The following is a 22,573-nucleotide window of genomic DNA, read 5'->3' on the forward strand; positions in this document are numbered from 1 at the left end:
ATACATACATAACCAATTACTGTACATCTATGCCAAAACAATATAAGCCATCTTTTACAAACAAAACAAATAACAACATTGAATGCAATGCATTATATCCAATACATGCATTATATCCAATACACTGGCTAAATATGTGTAACAAAAAGGCATCTACAATAAACAAGAAGGCAGGTAATTGCATTTTCTTGATATTATACAACAATCTTTCAGGAGATAGAGTCTGAATCGAGATGTTGGGCTAACAGAGGTATCCCAGAATAACACAGTGACAAGAGAAAGGCTTGTTTAAGTCAAGTGTTGTGGTAACATTGATAAACATAGAAGTAGTCATGGTGGTATTCTGGGTTGTAGTCGAATTTTTAATAAGAATTTGACTACAATAAATCAAGACACTGTGGAAAAAAAAGGTGAGACATATAGATCCGGTCTACAAAAAGGATGCACTGGATAGGCTGTACATGTGTGTGAAATTGGAAATGTGAAAATAAAAAACAAATACAAAGATGAATGTTTAAGGCTAACATTTTCAGATGAAAATGAAATTAAGACTCAAATATTGAGAGATAACAGAGAATAATACAATAACTGATAAGATGATAATACAGTTTAGACTGTGTGATGTGCTGGAAGATGTGGCAATGCACAAGTGGCTCATAATTAGGCCATTATAGTAAGAGTACAGTAAATAATACAGAATGGATAAAATATTATCCTATACCTTCAGTCTTGATAAGATGAAGTAAAAATGATGAAGTAATAATTACCTGGGAAATTTCTAAAGACATTCCAGAGTAATATATAAGACAAAAGATATGCCATAACAAGCATATAAAATGACATGGGATTTTATTAATAATTTGGCAGAGGATAAAGAATTGTTCAATTTGAATAAAATCTGGACTGTAAAGTATTTTGGAGGAATGAGTCCAAGCATATATGCAGGATGGGCATGTTTGAATCTGACATTGGACAGTAATATTAAAAAGAATGATATAAATCAAGGGATAAGCAGATTATATTGTGACTGTATGCCACCATTTCCATTCTTAGAAAACATCAAAAATGAATAGAATGTAAAATGGTGAGCCAGAGAAAATTAGGAGTACTGTATAAAGCAACGTGTATCTATAACATATACTTTAGATACCAGCACATCTCAACATGACATACCCCATTCTTTTTTAAATCTCCTCATTCTTTGTGCAAGGCTGCTCATAATGGCAGGACCTGATAGCTCATAATAGGGCCATTAGGGGAGGGTCTTTGTCTTTCTCAGGTGTGAAAGCCATACATATTCAGGATGTGTTTACGCCTCTTCGCATAAAGCTTTTTCATACAAAACACGTCTTACAAATTTTAAATCAATATATTGTCTTATCTGAATGAGTTGTCAGGATGATTTTCACATAGTTTTGAAGCAAATATTCTAGGCTATGTGATACAATTTTCAAAAGTCTTGTGAAGAAATAATCAGTATGGGTTTCATGACCTTATTTCAGTGACAATTTTATTTTTATTTTTTTCACAAACCACGCATAAATGTCATTATCTCAAAACTACAAACTTTTACATACATGCTGCTGATATATTATTGTAGCAGAGTTTGTGCTAAATACAGTGTAATACGACTTTAGCCAAGAAAATGTCACAAGTCACAGAAATAAGCACAAAATGTCAGAGCATGTCAGAACACCTCCAGGGCCCAGAAAACACCTCAGACCCCAGAGGGTTAACAATGTTACTAAGCCTGATTGTCATCCTCTTCCTTGTATGGAGGATTGTGTTGACCGTGTGGGGTCAGCAGCTTTTGTGATAAAGTTAGACCTCCTTAAAGGCTATTGCCAGGTGCCTTTAACTCCACAAGTAAGGGAAATTAGTGGACTCATTACCATATTTAAATTGATTTAATTAAGGGAGAAGACTGGGTGGGGCGTTGTGCTTGTGCATGTGCGCTCAATTTTACGTAAATTGGGATGTACAAAGAGAATATGTGTGGGATCCTTCGTACGCAGTGATTCATCTGGGTTTTTTTGGAGGGGGGGGGGGGGGGGGTAACGCAGATTTACAGCTTTGTCCGTACGTAATGTTTTAGTATGAATTCAACGCAAGTATTTGTACATGAGGCCCCATGTGTTGTTTAAAGTTCAAAGTAATTGTTCTGACTTCATGAAGCCTGATGGTGTGAATGAAACCTCAAACTGACTAGAACAAACTCTTTGAAATGTATATATATGATACTGGATATCAAGGGTAAAACTGTTAATAATGTAGACAGACAGCAATCTCATTCAATGCCAGTCATGTGTGCAGTGAAATATAATTTAGTTAAGCATTTAAAAGTTTAAAACATGGAAAGCTCAAAAAGCAATCATATCAGGATGCTTTATGAATTTCAGAACTAAAATGAAGAAATTGCTCTTAATTCAAGCAGAATCAGCAGAAAATTAAAAAAAGGACAATAACAATGAGATGTTGATAAAAAGAGGAAAGAGTTTAATCAATATTACATGAAGCAAATACAAACATTAAGAAAAAGTAAAAGCGAATTAGACAGATCTCTCTCTTTACTGACTTATAAGAGCCAAAGCATCTCAAGAGAAGAAGAAAAGAAAAGAGTCCAGTTTCAAAGATACATGAAAGTATATATTGTGTTTCCATGGAAGAGTAGAAGTGAAACTACATGTTCTAATGAAAAACAATGAAAAACGATTTAAAAATATATATCAGATTCATGTCTCTATTAAAAGTGTAAAGGCCTCTTCTTCAGCTCCTGAACTTTGCCTCCAAAGGTTTTTCCAGGGTGAATTTTCTCATGCTCTTTCAGTTCATCTCTTTCTATCATCCGCAGTAAAGGCCTTCCAGCACTGAAACACACACCGCCGTGTCTTTTCTGCTGTAATATTACGAATGAATATTCTCCTTTGTGTGAATCTTCAAGTGTTTCTTCAGGACTGATGCTCAATGAAACTGTTTACCGCACTGATCACAGTTAAATGGTCTTTCTTCAGAATGAGAGGATGTGATTTCAGAGAGAAAGCCTGAGCCGCTTCTTCCCAGTGTGAACTCTCATGTGAATCTTCAGACTTGATTTTCTTGTGAAGCGTTTTTTACACTGAGGGCAGGAGACCGATTTTTTTGGCTTCTGTTTTTCCTTTCTTGTTCAAGTCCATCAGGTCTAAAAGAAACATTAAATCAAGTGAGATTTCAAATGAGAGACAAATGTGAAATGAAAAGTGAAGCTCAAAGTCAAGATCACTGATGAGTTCAGTAGTCATTTTAATCCCATCATATCTGGTCAACAACTGCTGTGCACGATTATGATCTATTTTAATATCATGAAGATGATTTGTGTTATAAATCACTAGTTTGGTCATGGAACTCTAGATCTGTAAGCAATCACATCATTTCCAACACCTTTCTAACATTAACAGATAGTGGTCGACCGATATATCGCCAAGGCCGATATATCGGCCGATATTTGGAATTTTTGAAATATCGGCATCGGCCGATACGTTTTTCTGATTGGCCGATGTGTTGAAAGCAGGACTTTTATTTTGACGGCGCTCCGGACTTTTATTTTGACGGGCGGCGCTGAGAACACCGGTGCCTGAGAAGAGAACGGCCCCTCACATCAAACAGAGCTCACTCACATTCTCCGTCTTCATTTACGATCTCTGTCAGTCATATCCAGGCCCGGATTGGGTAATCGGGAGAATCGGGAGAATTCCCGGTGGGCCGCTTCACTTTTGGGCCGGTCGGGGATTTTTTTTTTTTTTTCTTTTTTTTTTTCTTTCACATTTCAATGTCACGACGTTCCGCCTTCTGACACTGCAGCGCGCAACCTCTGCATGGGTTGTACCATGTGAGGGAATTCTCCCCTCCCCTACTATAGAGTTGGTTGGGTCCATAGCCCGTCTTTTCCAAAACGTTTTAGGTAGGCTACCGCGGCCGCGGGCATCGCCGGCGCCTACCGATAACTGGGCCAGCCCTACCGTAACGGTACGCGTCAGGGAGGATGGATGGGAGGAAGAGGCCAGGAGGTATGGAAGCTTGTTTCCGCCACAGAATAAAACATTTTAAAAGATAATTGCGACTTTTTATCTCACAATTGCGAGTTTACATCTCGGAATACATCAGAATTGCGTGAAATAAAGTCTCAATTGCGTTCTATAAAGTCAGAATTGCCTGAAATAAAGTTGCAATTGCGTGTCATAAAGTCAGCATTGCGAGATGGTCAAAATTGCGTGATATTAAGTCGCAATTGCGTGTTATAAAGTCAGAATTGCGAGATATAAAGTCAGAATTGCCTGAAATAAAGTTGCAATTGCGTGTTATAAAGTCAGCATTGCGAGATGGTCAAAATTGTGAGATATAAAGTCGCAATTGCGTGTTAAAGTCAGAATTGTGTGATATAAAGTCACAATTGCTTCTTATAAAGTCTAAGTGAATTATTATTTAACCTTTACATTATTTGTTGAACTATGGTATTGATACAAACTACACAATAGTAACAGCTGAACTGTTGCTTCATTTATCCAAATTGGAAAAAGTGCTAATTTGGAATTCCACCTTGGAAAAAGTGGGCCGGTCTTGGGCCTGAACTCCAGGGCTGAAAAGTGGCCCCACTCCGGCCCTGGTCATATCTAATACTTTGTTAGACAGAACTGGTAAACAAAGTAAGTAAATATTAACTTATGCGAAGTAAGTAAAGTAAAGCGTTTGCTTTTATATTATTTGTAATAGAAAAGGCAAACAATCAGGCTAAAATACTTTCTCATTTGCCGTCAACATTTAGCAAATGCGCATCTACGTCATTTAAACATATCTCTGAATATCTAATAAACATTTAATTTCACAAACCTTGCAGATTTAATTGAATCCAGCTGTGTGATATCTTGTGAAGTGTGCATTACTGTCTGCAAGTGACGGTCGGTCCGTGCGAAGTGAGTGAATGCGAACAGAAGATCAGCTTCACAGGAGACGCCATCGAAAAACTTGAAATCCTTCATTTTAAAATATGCTGATATATAACCAGTTGCCAACTGTGTCATATTCATATCGTTTTCACTGTGCTGTATGTAAAATTAGTGTTACCTTGTCTTTATTTGAAAAAATATGATTACCAGCATGAAATTACCAGATTACTGTTACAGTGTTTAGGCTACCTTCTTTTTATTCACATATTCATACATTTCTAAACAATTACTTAGTGAAAAATACTGTAATAGGATTGCAAATTTAAGAAGTTGCCATCTAAAGTATAAAAGCATGTTTATTTTAAAAATGTGTTTTATAATTTATTTATAATTTATTAAATATTGATTAAAATAAATATATTTAAAAATATCGGCTTTATATCGGCCACCCTGCTCTCCAAGATATCGGCATCGGCCATCAAAAAACCAATATCGGTCGACCACTATTAACAGAGGAAGAATCTGGAAGCTTCTCGTCTCTGTATTCTTTATAAGCACCAGAGCAACTACAAAAATATGAACTAGTTAGAAAACATGAAAATACTGTTTGATGTTTTATCTTCACCATAATAAGCAGTGTCAGAAAGAGAAAGTTGCACAGCACTGCCATGTATTTTGTCAGAGAGTGATTTTGCAGTGCTCTGAACAGACAAATCACATGTTAAAATCAGACAGATTTTTTTATATCACACATTCATGTTCGGTTGAACACGAGTTTATAGAAACCAATCAAACAACAAAATGTCTGTTGCTCATCGTGGCTGTTAAGAAACTAATGAATGAATGAGGCATTTATATAGCGCTACTATTTACTACTGTACACACCAAGCGCTTTACAATCACATCAGGTGTCGGCCTCATTCACAACCTGGATGATTCAACAGCAGCCACAGTGAAACAGCGCCAACTATAGGTGGAGATTTGACTGTGACTAACATACACAGAAGAGATTTTGTTTCTCAGCACATAAAGATGAACTTCTTACCGTGATCTCAGACTGTGTTGATGTGGTTTCTCCACGGTATGGATCTTCATGTGTACCTTCAGCTGACTTTTAATAGAGAAACTCTTTCCACACTGATCACACGTGTGCAGCTTCTCTCTGCTGTGGATCCTCTCATGTGATTTCAGCTGTGATGAATCACTGAATCTCTTGTCACAGTCTGAACACTTGTAAGGTTTTTCTCCAGTGTGGATCCTCTCATGTGATTTCAGAGATGATGACCGACTAATTCTCTTGTCGCAGTGTAAACACTTGTAAGGTTTTTCTCCAGTGTGGATCCTCTCATGTCTTTTCAGATGTATTGACTGATTGAATCTCTTGTCACAGTGTGAACACTTGTAAGGTTTTTCTCCAGTGTGAATTCTCTGGTGCAGTTTTAATTGTTGAGCTGTAGTAAAAGTCTTCTCACACTCAAAGCACATGTACTCTCTCACACCAGTATGAGTTTTCTCATGTGCATGTAAAGTTTGCAGCCATGAAAAACTCTTTCCACACACAGAACATGAATATGGCTTCTCCTTCGTATGAAATGTCAGGTGTGACTTCAGGTGTGATGCCCGGGCAAATGTTTTGCCGCACTGATCACATGCGAACGGCTTCTCTCCAGTGTGAACTCTCATGTGACGTTTAAGGTCTCCTGATTGGACGAATATCTTCCCACATTGATCACATGTGAACGGCTTCTCTCCAATGTGAAATCTCATGTGAATCCCAAGACTTTGTTTGTGTTTGAAACTCTGTCCACACTGATCACACGTGTGCGGCTTCTCTCCGCTGTGGATCTTCTCATGTGATTTCAGATATGATGAATGAATGAATCTCTTGTCACAGTGTGAACACTTGTAAGGTTTTTCTCCGCTGTGGATCTTCTCATGTGTTTTCAGAATTGATGATTGACTGAATCTCTTGTCACAGTGTGAACACTTGTAAGGTTTTTCTCCAGTGTGAATCCTCTGGTGCAGTTTTAAACATTTCGCTGTAATAAAAGTCTTCTCACACTCAAAGCACATGTACTCTCTCACACCAGTGTGTATTTTCTGATGTAATTGTAAACTATACGGCAGTGAAAAACTCTTTCCACACACAGAACATGAATGTGGCTTCTCCTTCGTATGAACTGTCAGGTGTCTCTTCAGGCTTAATGACCTAAAAAATGATTTTCCACACTCATCACATGTGAACGGCTTCTCTCCAGTGTGGATCCTCATGTGACGCTCAAGACTTTGTTTGCTTGTGAATCTCTTCTTACACTGATCACATGTGAACGGCTTCTCTCCAGTGTGGATTCTCATGTGATTCTCAAGAATACGTTTGCTTGTTAAACTCTTTCCACACTGAGTGCAGGTGAAAGATTTATTGGCTCTTCTTTTCTTTAAAAATGTCTTTTTAGTCTTTGAGCGACTCAAATGTTTTTCTCCAGATTTGACATGATGTTCCTCCTCCACTTCACTCAGTTCTTCACTCTCCTCCTCCACTTCACTCAGTTCTTCACTCTCCTCCTCCACTTCACTCAGTTCTTCACTCTCTTCCATTAGATCTGAAATGAATGAAAAAAAAAATGAATTGCAGATCAGTACGTCGGTCTCGTTTAGTGTTTGTGTTCATGTTATGTTTGCCTGTGACACCCAGTTTGCCCACGAGTTTCTGTGATTTAACCCTCTGAGGTCTGAGCTGTTTTCTGGGCCCTGGAGGTGTTCTGACATGCTCTGACATTTCTGGTTATTTCTGTTACTTGTGACATTTTCATGACTAAAGTCTAATTACACTGTATTCAGCACAAACTCTGCTACAATAATATATCAGCAGCATGTATGTAAAAGTTTGTAGTTTTGAGATAATGACATTTATGCGTGGTTTGTGAAAATACAAAAAAAAAATTCTCACTGAAATAAGGCCATGAAACCCCTACTGATTATTTCTTCACAAGACTTTTGAAAATTGTATGACGTAGCCTAGAATATTTGCTGCAAAACTATGTGAAAATCACCCTGACTGCTCATTCAGAGAAGACAATATATTGATTTAAAATTTTTACGACGTGTTTTGTGTGAATACGCCTTATGCGAAAGCTCATTAATATGTATGGCTTTTCTCACCTGAGAAAGACAAAGAACCTCCCCTAACGGCCCTATTAGGAGCTATCAGGCCCCTATCATTCTGAGCAACCTTGCACAATACTGTAAATGAGGAGATTTAAAAAAGAATGGCTTTTAAATTGTTTGGATTTATTTACACAACATAATCCAAATAGACACAACAAATAGCAAAAAAAGCACTTATTGAAAGACAGAGACCTTTGTGCCATTCCTAAAAACATTGTACATACCTTTCATTTCCAAGGTGTTTGATTTTCACTTTACCATGTTCATGTTCTAGAGACTCATGTGAATGTTGAAGTCGGCAGGACTCAGTGGCATCTGGGCCCTGAAAAAAAAGTGAACATACTGATATCAAGAGAAAGGGCTGCACAATTTTGGAAATAAATATTAGATTTTTCTGGTTAAAATTGCTTTTTAAAGTTCACAAAATACACACACACACACACACAAATGTTTCCAACAATATATAGTAAATGAACACCAGGTTTGTTGTGCCTTGTAAGCATAGGCTATGCGCAGTGCTGGGTAAAATAATAATAAAAATATTTCAGTAACAACCAAGCTAGAGAAAAATATATTGATTATCATGTTACTTCAAATGTTTCCATTCGTTATGATGATATGAAATGAGATAATAGTAAAAACATGAAGCCGTTTAGTGTGTTTTGCTTTTCAAATGATACATTCAAACGCGATCGCGCTGCAAAATCTGATACATTCAAACGCGATCGCGCTCAAATATAAAACATTATGGTTACCATATACATATCTACGTTTGACCAGATATCCACAAACACAGTAGGCCTAACAGTAAACACGGGTCTAAATATTATAATATTCCCCATATATCTAGCAACAGTTCAACTGCAATGTGACATTTATGCAACAATAACAAACATGTAAGAATTTCTTACCTTAAAGGAGAACTCCGGTCAATTTTAACATTGAGCTCATTTTTTTGTACATTTGGAGTGCTGTCAATACAGAGAACAACGACACAAATCGGTGTTGCCTACACCGAGTTATTCTATTTTTAAAATTTGCACCCTGTTGACTGTTGGCAAGTACTAAACCTGCTTTTAGCCTCTTAACATCCTTGATGTGTCATTACAAGTGCACAGAAAATGTGAGTGATTCCTTCTGAGTGAACACGAGTGAATCTGACTGCAGTAGATGTGCACGATATGTATAAAAATTATGTTATTAAAGCCAGCGCAAATACCTGTTTACATCCTGTTTTTCGGTTGAAGTCCAAAGTAGTCGATTGCTGAGTTCACGCGCATAGGTTTAGTTACCTATGCTTGCCGCGCGCCCACATTTGAAATATTTGCATGTGAACGTTAATGTGAACGGCCCCTTTTATGGCAAAGTGTGTAAGTGAATGTCATGATATTATTGATCATATGAAGATTTTGCAGATTTCGCTGCGCCGCTGCTTAATACATTGTAGGGGAAACACTGGTATGGTGTTCGTAATAATCCTTTAGGTGAGTGTGTGTGTATATATATATATATATATATATATATATATATATATATATATATATATATATATACTGTATATTGTCCTTGCATTCTTTCTTGTGGCTCAGTCACACACCTGAATGAATGGCTCATTATGTATGCAGCCTCATTATGCGGGGGCATTGTCTCCTCAGGTGTGAATCAGGTTTTAATACTAAATGACACATCTAAGCATTTATGTCTGCATCTATAGAAACCAACAATTACTCTCAGTCTGCTGACACCAATGAAATGAGCTTTAAGTGTCAATTTACAGGAGATCTGAAGACATCAGCATAATAAATGAGGTGAAAACAGGAACTATTGTCATGAAATAAAGAGTGTTTTCAGCAGATCTGTTAATATTGATGACCCTCAGACTATCAACACTCATTCAACAAGCCATTCAGGATCATCAGCAGATCATCTCACTTTATTCTGAGTGTTTGCTGTTAGAAACACATTATTTAAGTCAGGATACATGATAAAAGCCTATAAAACTGCTCAATTGAAAGATGATAGTTATTTCTCTCAATATGACATAGATAAAACATCAATAATACAAAAACAAACACTAATGTCACTCATCTTCAACCACTACAGCAACACAACTATGAACTGAAACATGGTTTGATTTTATGATAACTACATTCATTGTATTAAGGTAATTAGATCTCTAACATGTAACAGTTTTTATGTGCAGAGACTGACAATCTTCAATGACAATTAGATGATTATCTTTACTTAATGTTGCGAACAGCAGCTTAGCTAGTTATATTCCTTTTGCTTCTCTGTTTTATCTCGGGATGCCCATCATGAGGTAACTAGAGAGTACGTCAGCTCCAGTCTGGATCCAGCCTCTTATGAAGACTTGAGATGCCCAACACCTGTGAAGAGACCAACTCTTGACAGGACTTCAGATGACGCCAACTCTGAATCAACGTGATCTCATGAGAATACGTGTGCATTTTTACATAAAGTGTGGTTATACCACATGTACATTATGTACACATATGTGACCAGTCACGGAAAGTAAGGACACATGTCGGTTCTGGGGCATTTTGAGTTATTCACATATTCTAAAAGTGTAGTCTCCAAGCTTTCCAACGATGTGTAACACAAGGAAATCTGATAATATTTGGAGAAGTTATGGCCATTTAAAGGTAGGCACTCAAAAACGCACAAAGGGGAGAAAACAGCGTCTGAAGATTCTCACCTTTCTCCTGCTGGGAGTGACAATAGGGCTCATTTACATCTCATTTAGATAAGCCATACCCCCCTGTAAAGCTGTAAGCACGAGGGGAGCAGAAAGGCCAGGAAAATGTGCCATCAAAGAAAAAATAAAAAATAAAGTTTGCAGGTAATATATAAATAAATGTCTCTTAGCATCTACCGATAAAACTGTATAGGCAACTCTTGTGTACACTGAATAAAAAATAAGATAAACTCTAGACAATGTTCAAATCAAAAACAAGATGTGCTATGTGATATATATATATATATATATATATATATATATATATATATATATATATATATATATATATATATATATATATATATATACAGTACACTCAAAAAAAATTGTGTCTAAAAATAAGATTTATGTATTTAAATTGCATAACAAATTCCCATGCATTTGGATTACATAGTTTTAACATAAACCAATCAATACTCCTGAATTTGATTCATATGTTTAAGTCATACATAAATGAAACAGATAAGATTTATGTAATTGTATTAATAAACTGAATGTGATTTATATTTGTCAGTCGTATGTAAATGAAACAGGTAAGATTTATGTAATAGTACACAGAAAAACGCCCATGTTAAATTAACACTGCTCAGTGTTCATATGTGTGCACACTACAGAGGTAAAGCGGTGTTGAAGTTAATGAGATAATTAAGTGATGATTGAGCATTAATGATGAACACCTGCTGTTAACAAGCAGAATCACTGAAGGAAAGAGAAACACAAGAACTACAACTGACTTCAGACACAGCCTTAGATGAAATCAACTGAAGAGAAAAGAAGACATTAAATCTGTGAAGATCTCAGCAGAGGAGGATTAAACAACTCCACAAACAGCATTACCAGCTTCACTTATTACTAACCAGGGGTGTGTTTCCCGAAAACATCGTTGGCCAACTATGGTCGCAAGTTCCGTCGTTACCAATAGAGTTCAATGGACATTGCGATGAACTTGCGACCATAGTTGGCCAACGATGCTTTCGGGAAACGCACCCCTGACTTTATTTAATTTCCGTTTGAATGAAATCAATAGTTGTATTTTAAAGTCACCATGATGGTGGTTAGCGTTTGCTTTAGTTGGGCTCTTGACCATTGACACTTTAATATAACATTTTCTCTGGCTGCTATAATTATGTGTTTATAAAACACGTTTGTTGCAGCGAAAAAGCCAAGAGAAAATGAGATCAGGTGATGTTGGCTGTTTATTGATGATGATGATGATGACGACAAAGTCATCATCATGTAATTGCCTGATTCACTGATCTTGTTCAGTGTCTAATGCTTTTTAATATTGTTTTATTCATAACAGAAGCCATTTGATTTTACAGCATGAAATCTAACAGTGTTGTTTATCAAACAATATATATATTTTTTTAATAGTTAGTGCACAAAAACCTTTCATCTATGGCATTACTTCGACTCACACAGACATCAAGAAACAGCATATGAATCTCAACAATGGTGACAAAAGATACAAAAAATCCTGATGCATAATTTATTAATGCCGCAATGCATGCTGGGAGATATGGGTGAGTTTTGATTGGTGGTACCCAGCATGCACTGCAGTATGAAGCATTTCATTGATTGTCACCATTGTTGAGAGTCATACACTGATTCTTGATGTCTAAGTAATAATGTAGAAGAGAAAGGTTAATGCACTAAATGTTTTTAAAATTCTTTATATTATTTGATTAACTGTTGGATCTAATGCTGTCAGGTCACACAGCTACTATAATAAATAAAACAAAATCACATAAGCCCAATAATCAAAGCATTAGACACTGAAAAAATGTCGAAACGACAAATTAAACCCCATGTAACCTACTATTTAAATCGATTGCTGGACATTGTAATGTTATTGGCGTCCATCTTCATTGAATTTTGAAATCAGATAGAGCCGGCCAGAGCGCTGCATAATAAGTAGCCACGCCGGCTTATTCAGTATGGAAATACACACCGACAATGACACACCGACAATACCTAGAGATTGGCATGGTTTTATTTCAGTTAGCCTAATAGCTGGTTTGATTTGCATTGAGAGATGATCTTATGGAAAGTACTCCATGCCAATCTCTAGGTATGGTGAAGGCTATGTGATGATGTGGGGCTATTTTAATCCCAAAGGCCAAGGGAACTTTATCAGGATACAAAGTATCCTTTGTCCATGAAGTAACTGGCCTTTAAAAATAAAAATCTGCCTGCCTCTATGGGAATTTAACATAGGGGTGTCCAAACTTATGCACCCTGTATTTTAAGGAAGAACATTTATTTATTTACAATACATTATTCATTCACAAAGAAAATTGGTGTCCTTAAAGGTCCAATTTTTCCAATTTTTTTAAATTAAGGCATTAAGTTAAGTTTCCAAAAGCTGATTTTTTATTCCTCTTTTAGTCAACTTTAGCATGGGTGTCTAAACTTATGAATATCACTGTATATATATATATATATATATATATATATATATATATATATATATATATATATATATTCATACTTTTTTATATTCCTAAATGTATTTGTTGAACTTTTTCTTATACAGTTATATTGCTAAACTAAAATAGCCTACCATTTTCAGTTTAGTGTTACATTTGTGGCTGTGGCAAATTAATATATTACTGTCAAATGTAAGATAATACAAATACTGGGTCATTCTATGAAAATGTCCATTTTTCTGTCCCTAGCCTTTACAGAAATATTACACATTACACTTTAGGGTTACAATTTCTTTACATTTTAAAATAAAACAATATGTTATTTGAACAATTACACCCTCTTGAGCCATCAATGTGGCAATATTTGATTTTTATTAATTATATAGAATTTCAAGCACACAGAAGTGCTCATCCCCACAGTCATGTACAGAGGGGAAATGCTTTATTTTGAGGTCAATAACAGATTTTTTACACCATTTAAAATACAATAATGTATGCATAATTATCAAATATATATTATGTAAATGATATATAAATAAAAAAATGGAGAATAAATATTACAAAATTTATAATGAAAGTATTGGTCCCCTGGAGTTGTGTCACTGGTGTTACCGTTAAACAAAAATCTCTAATTTTGAAATAAAAATCACACTGATGACATCACTCGACTTCCTTCTTCCAATTTCCTGAATATCTATGAAGAAAAGCCCATGGTAGATCCACTGTCTCTTTTCAGTTATCAGAAATATTCTCATTTATCTCATGATTTCATATGAAGCTTTTAGTTAAAGTCACTGGTATGACCTACTTTACTGTTAGGTAATTGTAAAAAAACTAGAATACAAATGGATTAAACTACTTAATTTAGTTAGTATACCATGATTGACAACATGTGGTTTGTTACCTTGCAGCAGCCATTTTGTAAAATAATTTTTTTCATGAAAATTGTCACTGGTGTCACCTTTCTTATGGGTAACACCAGTAACACCAGTGACTTCCATTTATAGATACACTTTATTGTGTCACTGGTGTTACAGTCTTTTTTTCTGTCACATTAAATGCAATGTCACATGTGACATAGTAATAATGTTACATCCATTTTATTCTGCTACACTCAAAAGTTAAGATTTAAAGGATTGCATCATTACTTGATTTTAACTGGTTTTCAAATATTTTCATTGTTATAGCAAATAGATGGTAGCGCAGATGAACTAAACTCATTCAAGCACAATTTTAACAAACCTGATTAAAATAAATTCAACCTAATCTCCTTATTTGTTGCATTATTATTATGCATACATGCATAATAATAATGCAACAAATAAGGAGATTAGGTTAAAAAAAAACATGTGCTGAAAAAAATTGAAATAATATTTTATAAAAACCTTTAATATTGCCAAAAAAGTAAGGTAACACCAGTGACAAAAAAAAAATGGTACATGCGGTCTTGAAATAAATGTACAAAAAATATAAAAAATCTGTAATTTATGCGTATTCATGAAGTCAAAGATTAATCTAAAAATGTGGTGTAAGTTTAAATGTTAGAAAAAGAAATACATCTTAAGACATCTTGCCAAAAGTGGACTTTTCTGTAGAATGACCCTACTCTAGTTCACTGTATGTATTTGTTCATGTTTTATCAAGGGATAAGTCTGAAACGGCATTAAATAATTCTATCAATTCACTCAGGGCTAGTAGTAGCTATACAGCTGTATTACAGACACACACCCATGTGGAGATTGAGAAGAGGAAGAGTTGCTGCATTAGAGTCATAACGGATCTATGCGAGTTCACAAAAGCTTTTCCTGAAAGATAGAGCAGTTCCCACTTTAAAAGCAAGCTGTTTATGTGTCACGACATGTACGTTTTATGCTTTGGTGCTGATCAAATAATCCCTTCGAGGATTGTAATATTATGAGGTAGAACGATTGTATGAAATGCAGGGATATTTCTGCGTGTTTTAACATAGCATTTACAAATAACCGCGTATAGAAAAAGTATGAGACATACACAAAAAAACATACCTTCCTGAAACGTCCTGTAACAGCCGTTCGTGCACAATCTCTGCTCGATTCCTCTCCACTAATATTCTCTAAGTCTGATTCGGGCTGAAATTGATAAAGTAGCCTAATATTGATGCCTGTGTTTACAATACACCGAAGCACATGCAACTGGTAACGGACGTGACGTTTCCGGACAGCGTAAACTAGGCGGGTTAGCGAATCACAACGGCTGCGTTCGAAACCGCATACTTCCCTACTATTTAGTATGGGAAAAAGAGTAGGCGAGCGAAAAAGTATGTACGAATCCAAAAGAGTAGGCGAGAATTACCTGGGTGACGTACTAATTATCGCGAGATTCGGACTTAAGTGCGTTCGAATATGCCTACTTTCCTACTATATAGTAGGCGAAAACAGTACGTGAAGGAAGCAGTACGTTCGAAACATCAGCATTCATAAAAGAGTAGGCGAGAAGTTCCCGGATGGCTTACTCGCTTCCGCCCAGATTTTTGAGTGTTCAACGATGGATACTCTTCTATCCCATGAGGCCACGCGAGAGGATACGTCATAAAAAAGAAGAAGGAGGACAGGTCATACTCGAACGTGACGGAAAGGATGACTGACGAGACTGTTTTCAAATGTGAGTATTACAAATCAAATGATCGCATGTGTTGAACTACTGTACAGTAAACTGTTGAAGATGTAAAGACGCTATGTGTGATTTTGCTGTAAATCACATTTTATTATGTATAGCTAACAGAGAAGCTCCAGTAAGGACACATACGTCTCCAAAGTGGATTTGCATACATTTTAAACCGTATACATCTTAAATACAATTACTAAATGTCTATTTAATATCTGGCAAGAAACTCTTCTATAAGAATTGCAGATTACTATATGAAATAGGCATCTGAGTGATGTATGTGTGCTATTATGTAGAACAAACCTATAAAGTAACTAAACATAAGTTATCTATTTTATTTGTCCATTAGTAGGCTACTGTTGATAAATTAAGGAACATTTATGTAGGATAAAAAGTTAAAACAACCTCAACATGTAAATGTAGTGTTGAGCTCATAAATCACAGAGGTAATGTGAATCTTGTCTGGATGTTACAGGGACAGATGAACAGATGTGTGTTTATCCGGTGGAGAGTGGCTCATCAAGCTGAATGCTGCCATCAAAGGCTTTGTGACATTACAGAAATGAATAACAACAACTATTTAAATATTAAGTTGTAGTTTATTTTAATTATTGTAATTTCAAACAGAGCTATTACAGCACTATTCTGATTCTTGATTTCTATGCATTTGCTGCACAGCTTTTGTGGTGGAGCAGGACCTGCAAGAAAAGATGATGGCGGCATTTGTGGAAAAAAGCGTTTTTGTCTTCTAAATAATACTGAAATCAAATGACATTGTGCTGTTAAAATGACTGCTTTTGTGTTATGTTTGTGTATTTTGTAGGATCTGAAATGCCAGCAGACTGGTGTGAGCACTGAGGATGAAGAGCACAGAGCTGAATCCTGGAGATGGTGCCATGGATGAGACCCTCCATCACTCCACCTGCCCTTACGAGACCCTCCACCTGCCCTCATGAGACCCACCATCACTCCACCAGCCGTTATGAGAACCTCCATCACTCCACCTGCCCTTACGAGACCCTCCATAACTCCACCTGCCCTTACGAGACCCACCATCACTCCACCTGCCCTTATGAGAACCTCCACCTGCCCTCATGAGACCCACCATCACTCCACCTGCTCTTATGAGACCCACCATCACTCCACCAGCCGTTATGAGAACCTCCATCACTCCACCTGCCCTTACGAGACCCTCCATCACTCCACCTGCCCTTACGAGACCCACCATCACTCCACCTGCCCTTATGAGAACCTCCACCTGCCCTCATGAGACCCACCATCACTCCACCTGCCCTCATGAGACCCACCATCACTCCACCTGCTCTTATGAGACCCACCATCACTCCACCAGCCCTTATGAGACCCACCATCACTCCACCTGCCCTCATGAGACCCACCATCACTCCACCTGCCCTCATGAGACCCACCATCACTCCACCTGCCCTTATTGCCTCAGATTGTGAAGCACAACACATCACGCAACAACCTCAGGCACGAAGGCACGGCTCACCTCTGGCGGTCAGCTGATTCATCAGAGCCGCAGAATGGGCACCGCTGTGTTGAGATGGCAGAAGGATGTGGGGTTCAGCGCCTGTAGCCTACATACATGATTGTAGTTTGAATAAAGCTTTGTTTCATGTGTTGACTTGTATATGCATTTGTTTATTGTGTGATGGTGACTTTGATTCATTCTTTTACTAATTTATTAATATTTCTCATTGTTGTCAGTAAATAAAATACAATTAATTAATGCTTTATTTATTGTTTGAATGAAAATGTAGATGTTCACTATATACACATCTAGAGTGTATTCATGCAAAGCTATTTCATATGACATACATGACATTTTGTTTGTTTTATTGAATTATATAATTTACAGTAAAAAGTAATATAATTAATTGATCAGCATTTATCGTTGTTATTATTGTATGTTTTGGGCTGGGATAGCAATGCAATTCATTCTGGGGTAATATTAATTTTTAATAAAGATACTTACATTTTTCGAGTATAAAATCAACAGTTTTCTCCAAAGGTGAATCTCCCTTTGTGCAGACATTACAAACGCTGAGGAAAACCGTTCTAGGTAGGGCTGTCGAGTAAATGTGAGATAAATGTATGTATGTATATGTATGTATGTATTTGTACATATATATATATATATATATATATCATGGGTTTGCAAACATATTATGAGATTTTATACACAGGAAAAAACCTATAAGGTTGAATATCAATATATATTTTCTTAAATGATTAATTATATAATACATTTTAAAAAATGCATTTTCTGTTATTTATAGGCCTGAGGGATGAAACGAGAGTTAAATTTAATAAGAAAAAGAGGAAAACAAACCAGTAAGCCACTTTTGCTTATGGATGAAAATGTTTGGATATAAAATAGCTAAAGAAATTAACAACATATTCAAGATATGACAATTTTGGGATTTCGTAATAAAAATAAATATCGTTAAGGATAAAACGGTGGGTCACATTAGTAGGGTTAAATATAATAACTTAAATCAACCCTAAATGTACTCACACAATAAATGGGCAGCAGTTTCTTCAAAAAGACCACAAAATGAGCAAGTTTAATCAATATCATAATATTTACAGACAGATGAATTAAACGTGTCGTTCAAATGTTGCGCGTGTGATAACGCGTCGTAGGTCACATGATATCGTCAACATGGCAGATGTCCGGTTCGCATTCATACTCAACGAGATCTGGCAATAAAGTACCTACTCTTTTAGCGCTCGTTAAGTAAGTACTCATTGAAATTAAGTACCTACTCATTGAGTATGCGGTTTCGAACGCAGCCAACCTATGATCACAACACACTGGGCCAAGCCAAAGTCCTTTTAGGCCAAGCTGACCAATCAGAGCCCGTTGTGTATTTCTGAGGGAGAGCCTTCTTATAATCAGTAAATCATCAGACCGTTTTAAAGAGAAACAAAACGGTGCAGAATAAAAGTAGATATGAAAAATAATGAGTTTTTTTAACGAGGAATGAACACAGACTGCACCCCATAAACACAATCAAGCCTTCGAAAAAGCTGATCAACCATCCATTTAACAGCTGCTGAAAACACTCTATATTGTGTAAGTCTTGGAGGCTTACAGTGCTATTTTGAACCAAAAATTGGATCAAAAAACAGTTGATGGAGAATGAGTAGTTATCTGACTCTAAGTAATCTGACTCCACTGAAGTTAAAAACTTTCTTTGATTCTTTAACTATGGTACTTTTCTTGTCCCTGGATGAAATAATAAAAACTAAAAAACATTTCTTCTTTTTTGTTTTTGCCACACTTACTTCACCCCAAGGGGAACTTATAAAAAATGTATCATGGCTCAATCATTTTTTTTATTATATAATATGAGTCCTTTTATGCATGGTTTTTACTGTTTTCCCTCTGTCCCTAAGCCAGACTTTGTACCTTCAACCTCGCTTAATTCTAAATTAAATATTTAAATAATGTAGATTTTCAAGTACAAATGATAAAATAATGTCTAATTCAATTATATATAATATATATTGCAATATTTATTCACATTTTCCTATATTTTTCATAAGTAGGACCCTTGTGTTCACTGTCATTTCCACCACACTGTACAAAATAGAATCCTGGGATCATTGTTTTAGGGTTGTATACTTAGTAATCATAGCAACAGAAACTCCACAGTGGAACACAAGGCTGGGTGAAAGGGTGACCTCTTTAGTGGGTAATGAAAAGAAGAAAAATCAAGGTAAATATGACTAAAACTGAGAGTATGTTTATTAGTCGTCATTTCCAAACGGCTCATATTTCACGTGGACGTACAAATAACTAGATTAATTTAATTTAATAATGCGTAATTTGTGTATATTTAATGCTAACTCTAAAATTAATATTAGCATGATATTTTAGAGAGATATTTTAGAGAGAAAAGGGGGGAAATGTCATTTCCACCACAGTCATTTCCACCACGGTGTTCATTGTGGTGGTAAAGACAGGTTGTGGTGGAAATGACATTGTTCGCGCTAAACAGCAAATTATTTGGGCTATAATACTAAAACTTTAATATAAAAAAACATATAATTAATTAACCCTTTCATGCATAGTGGTCACTACAGTGGACAGCTATTAAAAAAACATTTTCTTAAATTTGCACGGGTTTTGATGGCTTAGTTGCACATCAGCCTCTTCATTGGACCCTGGTGCATCATCCTATACATTGCAACCAAGTGGCAAGCCTTTGTGTTTCGATTTTTCCCCCTCCAAACCAAGATTGCCAATGGTCAGTCAGAAATGCCAAGTTGCTCCGGAATATCCACCCTTTCCTTCTATCCTAGGAGACTCTTGTAGGTAAAAAAAATATTTTACAGCATCAAGCAATATCTAATGAGTCATATCAGTAAAATTTTCCAAGTTTTGATTTTAGATTGAGAGAAAAATCTGATTAATCATCTGTCCACTAGTGAACCTCATGCATCAATGGCTATATTTCAGCTACAATTCATACTTATACTGCGAATATTGTTTTTGAAAATACATAATCTGCAGTGGCTTTTTTGACTGTAAATAAATGTATTTGTATTATTAGAATGTAATTTTCATTGACATCAAAAAAGTTATGTGATTAAAAATGTATGACTTGTAATGCATTACTTGTTAGATCAAAAAGTAATCTGATTACGTAATGCACATTATTGTAATGCTTTTCTTTACTCGTAACATCATAAGGTAATCTGATTTTGTAATGCATGTTACTTGTAATACATTACTTGTAACATCAAAAAGTAATCTGAATGCATTATGCATGTTACTTGTAATACGTTACCCCCAACACTGATCATTCAAGATGAGATTGATAAAAACGTATTGCTAAGTTTTCTCAGAGGAGGGCTATGCTAGAAATGTGTTCATCTAACACTATCTCACGACCTATTCGTACGAATTTGTACAAATGATAAAAAGGTGGCTAATTTATCTAAACCCATGTGATGGGTAGGTTTAGGCGCGGGGTCAGGGGTAGGCCATTCGTATGAATTCGTATAATTCAATTTGTAAAATATGTACGGTTTTGCAAAAATCGTACGATTGAGGTACAATAGAAGTCGTATGAATTCGTACGAATTAGCCACCTCGTAGAATTTGTACATTTTCCCGTGAGATCAGGTCGGTCCGTCTTGAACATAATCAGAATTATCAGCTAATAAGGGTAAATCTCCATACTCTGGTACACTGGAGGGAGCATCTGAGTGGTTTCCACAGTTGTACCTTGTAGAGATCTCTGATGGAATCACGTCCTCATGTTCTGATATAAAAGACACGCGAAGTGCAACTTGTATGAAGTTCAATTGCCTTTGCAATATTTCACATTTATATTTGTTGTATATATTTTATAGTTTTCACATGATTTGATATAATTTTATTGATTAGTTTGTTAAATACACATACATTATCTGTTTGATTATTGTATTACGGTATGTTTAATACAGTATCTCTTCAGTTTAAACTATAAACGCATGCTGTCCACTCAAGTGGACATCTGAAAATCTCTTTGAAAAATGTGTAAAAAAAAACAAACAAAAAACAATTCAAATCTTGTTTTTCATGCCCTAAGAGCAATAAAAACACATAGGAAAAAAATCCTGACTGAGGTTATCATAATTCATGCAAGAAAAGGTTAAGTTAAGGTAGTAAGGAAATATTTTATTATTTATTATTGTTACAATATTGTTGGTAAATAAGAGAACAATAGATAAGTTTGACATGATGTCTTGGCTCTTTCTTTAAGATGGCAAGCAACACCACAGCATAGGTCAAGATCATATAGAGAAAGAATAAAATCAGATCCACTTAAATATGCAAAGCCCCTCAAGAAGGACAGATAAAGATACCTGAAGAAGAAGCAACAAGGTGTTCATTTCAAAATATTGCCTATTTTATCTGTTATTCAACATTATATTCAACTGGTTATATTAAGGTTATATTAAGGCAATGATGACATAAAGGGTTTGCATTAGTTTGCTCTAGTTCAGCATGTAAGCAGTGAAGAAATTATTTGCTGATTTTTAACACATATTTATGGTTTTTTTTTGGATTGATTTTCATTTAAAAATATTGATTATATTTGTTTGTTCACTAATGCTGTTGCTTATTGATTTGCTCTGGTTCACCACACAGAGCAGTAGAAAAATAGTTTTTAATTGGAAGTTGCCTATCTGTCATTTCCGCCACACACTGTCTCTTCCGCCACGCCATGTCATTTCCACCACAACACATATTTTAAAGTAAAACATATAGAAAACATACAATCAAAACAACTATATTCAGTGGTGTTGATAATTGTGCAGTTAGGGGTAAGATACACTTTGAGAAATACATGATTTTGAGCTATGACAAGTAAATGAAATGTTCCAGTGATCTAGTTTTAGGTGTTTTAAACATTGTAAAATATTTACAATTACATTTCTGAAAAATAAATAAATTACAAATTTGATCAGAGATTTGTGTGCTATTTAATCAAATATATTTATAACAGAATATATTTTATTATTTTCTCTTCAAAACACGTTTTGCTATGTGATGGAAATGACCGTTTTCTTGGACTGTCAGGTAAAAATGGCAATATATATATATATTATTCAATACAAATCATCACAGCCAACTTAAG

At 35.7% G+C, this 22,573-nt stretch overlaps 2 protein-coding genes across 4 annotated transcripts in view; one reads left to right on the top strand and one right to left on the bottom strand.

Annotated features, from left to right (window-relative positions):
* The window catches only part of LOC308697603 (uncharacterized protein), a 641,328-nt gene that overhangs the window by 6,319 nt on the left and 612,436 nt on the right, over positions 1 to 22,573 (top strand). The window lies entirely within an intron of this gene.
* LOC308697396 (uncharacterized protein) lies at positions 1,500 to 15,815 on the bottom strand. 3 transcript variants are annotated; one of them, XM_081376582.1, is made up of 5 exons: positions 15,296 to 15,469; positions 8,309 to 8,406; positions 8,079 to 8,159; positions 5,965 to 7,519; positions 1,500 to 3,178 (listed from the first exon to the last, which is right to left on the bottom strand). In XM_081376582.1, exons 2-5 carry the CDS (start codon positions 8,313 to 8,315, stop codon positions 3,082 to 3,084), a joined length of 1,740 nt encoding a protein of 579 aa, XP_081232708.1. In that variant the 5' UTR covers positions 8,316 to 8,406; positions 15,296 to 15,469; the 3' UTR covers positions 1,500 to 3,081. The 3 variants fall into 3 exon arrangements, with proteins under 3 accessions (XP_081232708.1, XP_081232709.1, XP_081232710.1); XM_081376583.1 differs by lacking the exon at positions 8,079 to 8,159 and having other exon boundaries at positions 15,296 to 15,815; XM_081376584.1 differs by lacking the exons at positions 8,079 to 8,159; positions 8,309 to 8,406.

Source organism: Scardinius erythrophthalmus, assembly GCF_964197995.2.
Source record: "Scardinius erythrophthalmus genome assembly, chromosome: 1".
Lineage (NCBI taxonomy): Eukaryota > Metazoa > Chordata > Actinopteri > Cypriniformes > Leuciscidae > Scardinius > Scardinius erythrophthalmus.

Coding starts and splice junctions, on each gene's coding strand:
- LOC308697396 (XM_081376582.1), bottom strand. Junction 7,520..8,078: donor AGGTTCTTTGTCTTTCTCAG/GTGAGAAAAGCC, acceptor CATTCATTTCAG/ATCTAATGGAAGAGAGTGAA. Junction 3,179..5,964: donor CAACACAGTCTGAGATCACG/GTAAGAAGTTCA, acceptor TGTTTCTTTTAG/ACCTGATGGACTTGAACAAG.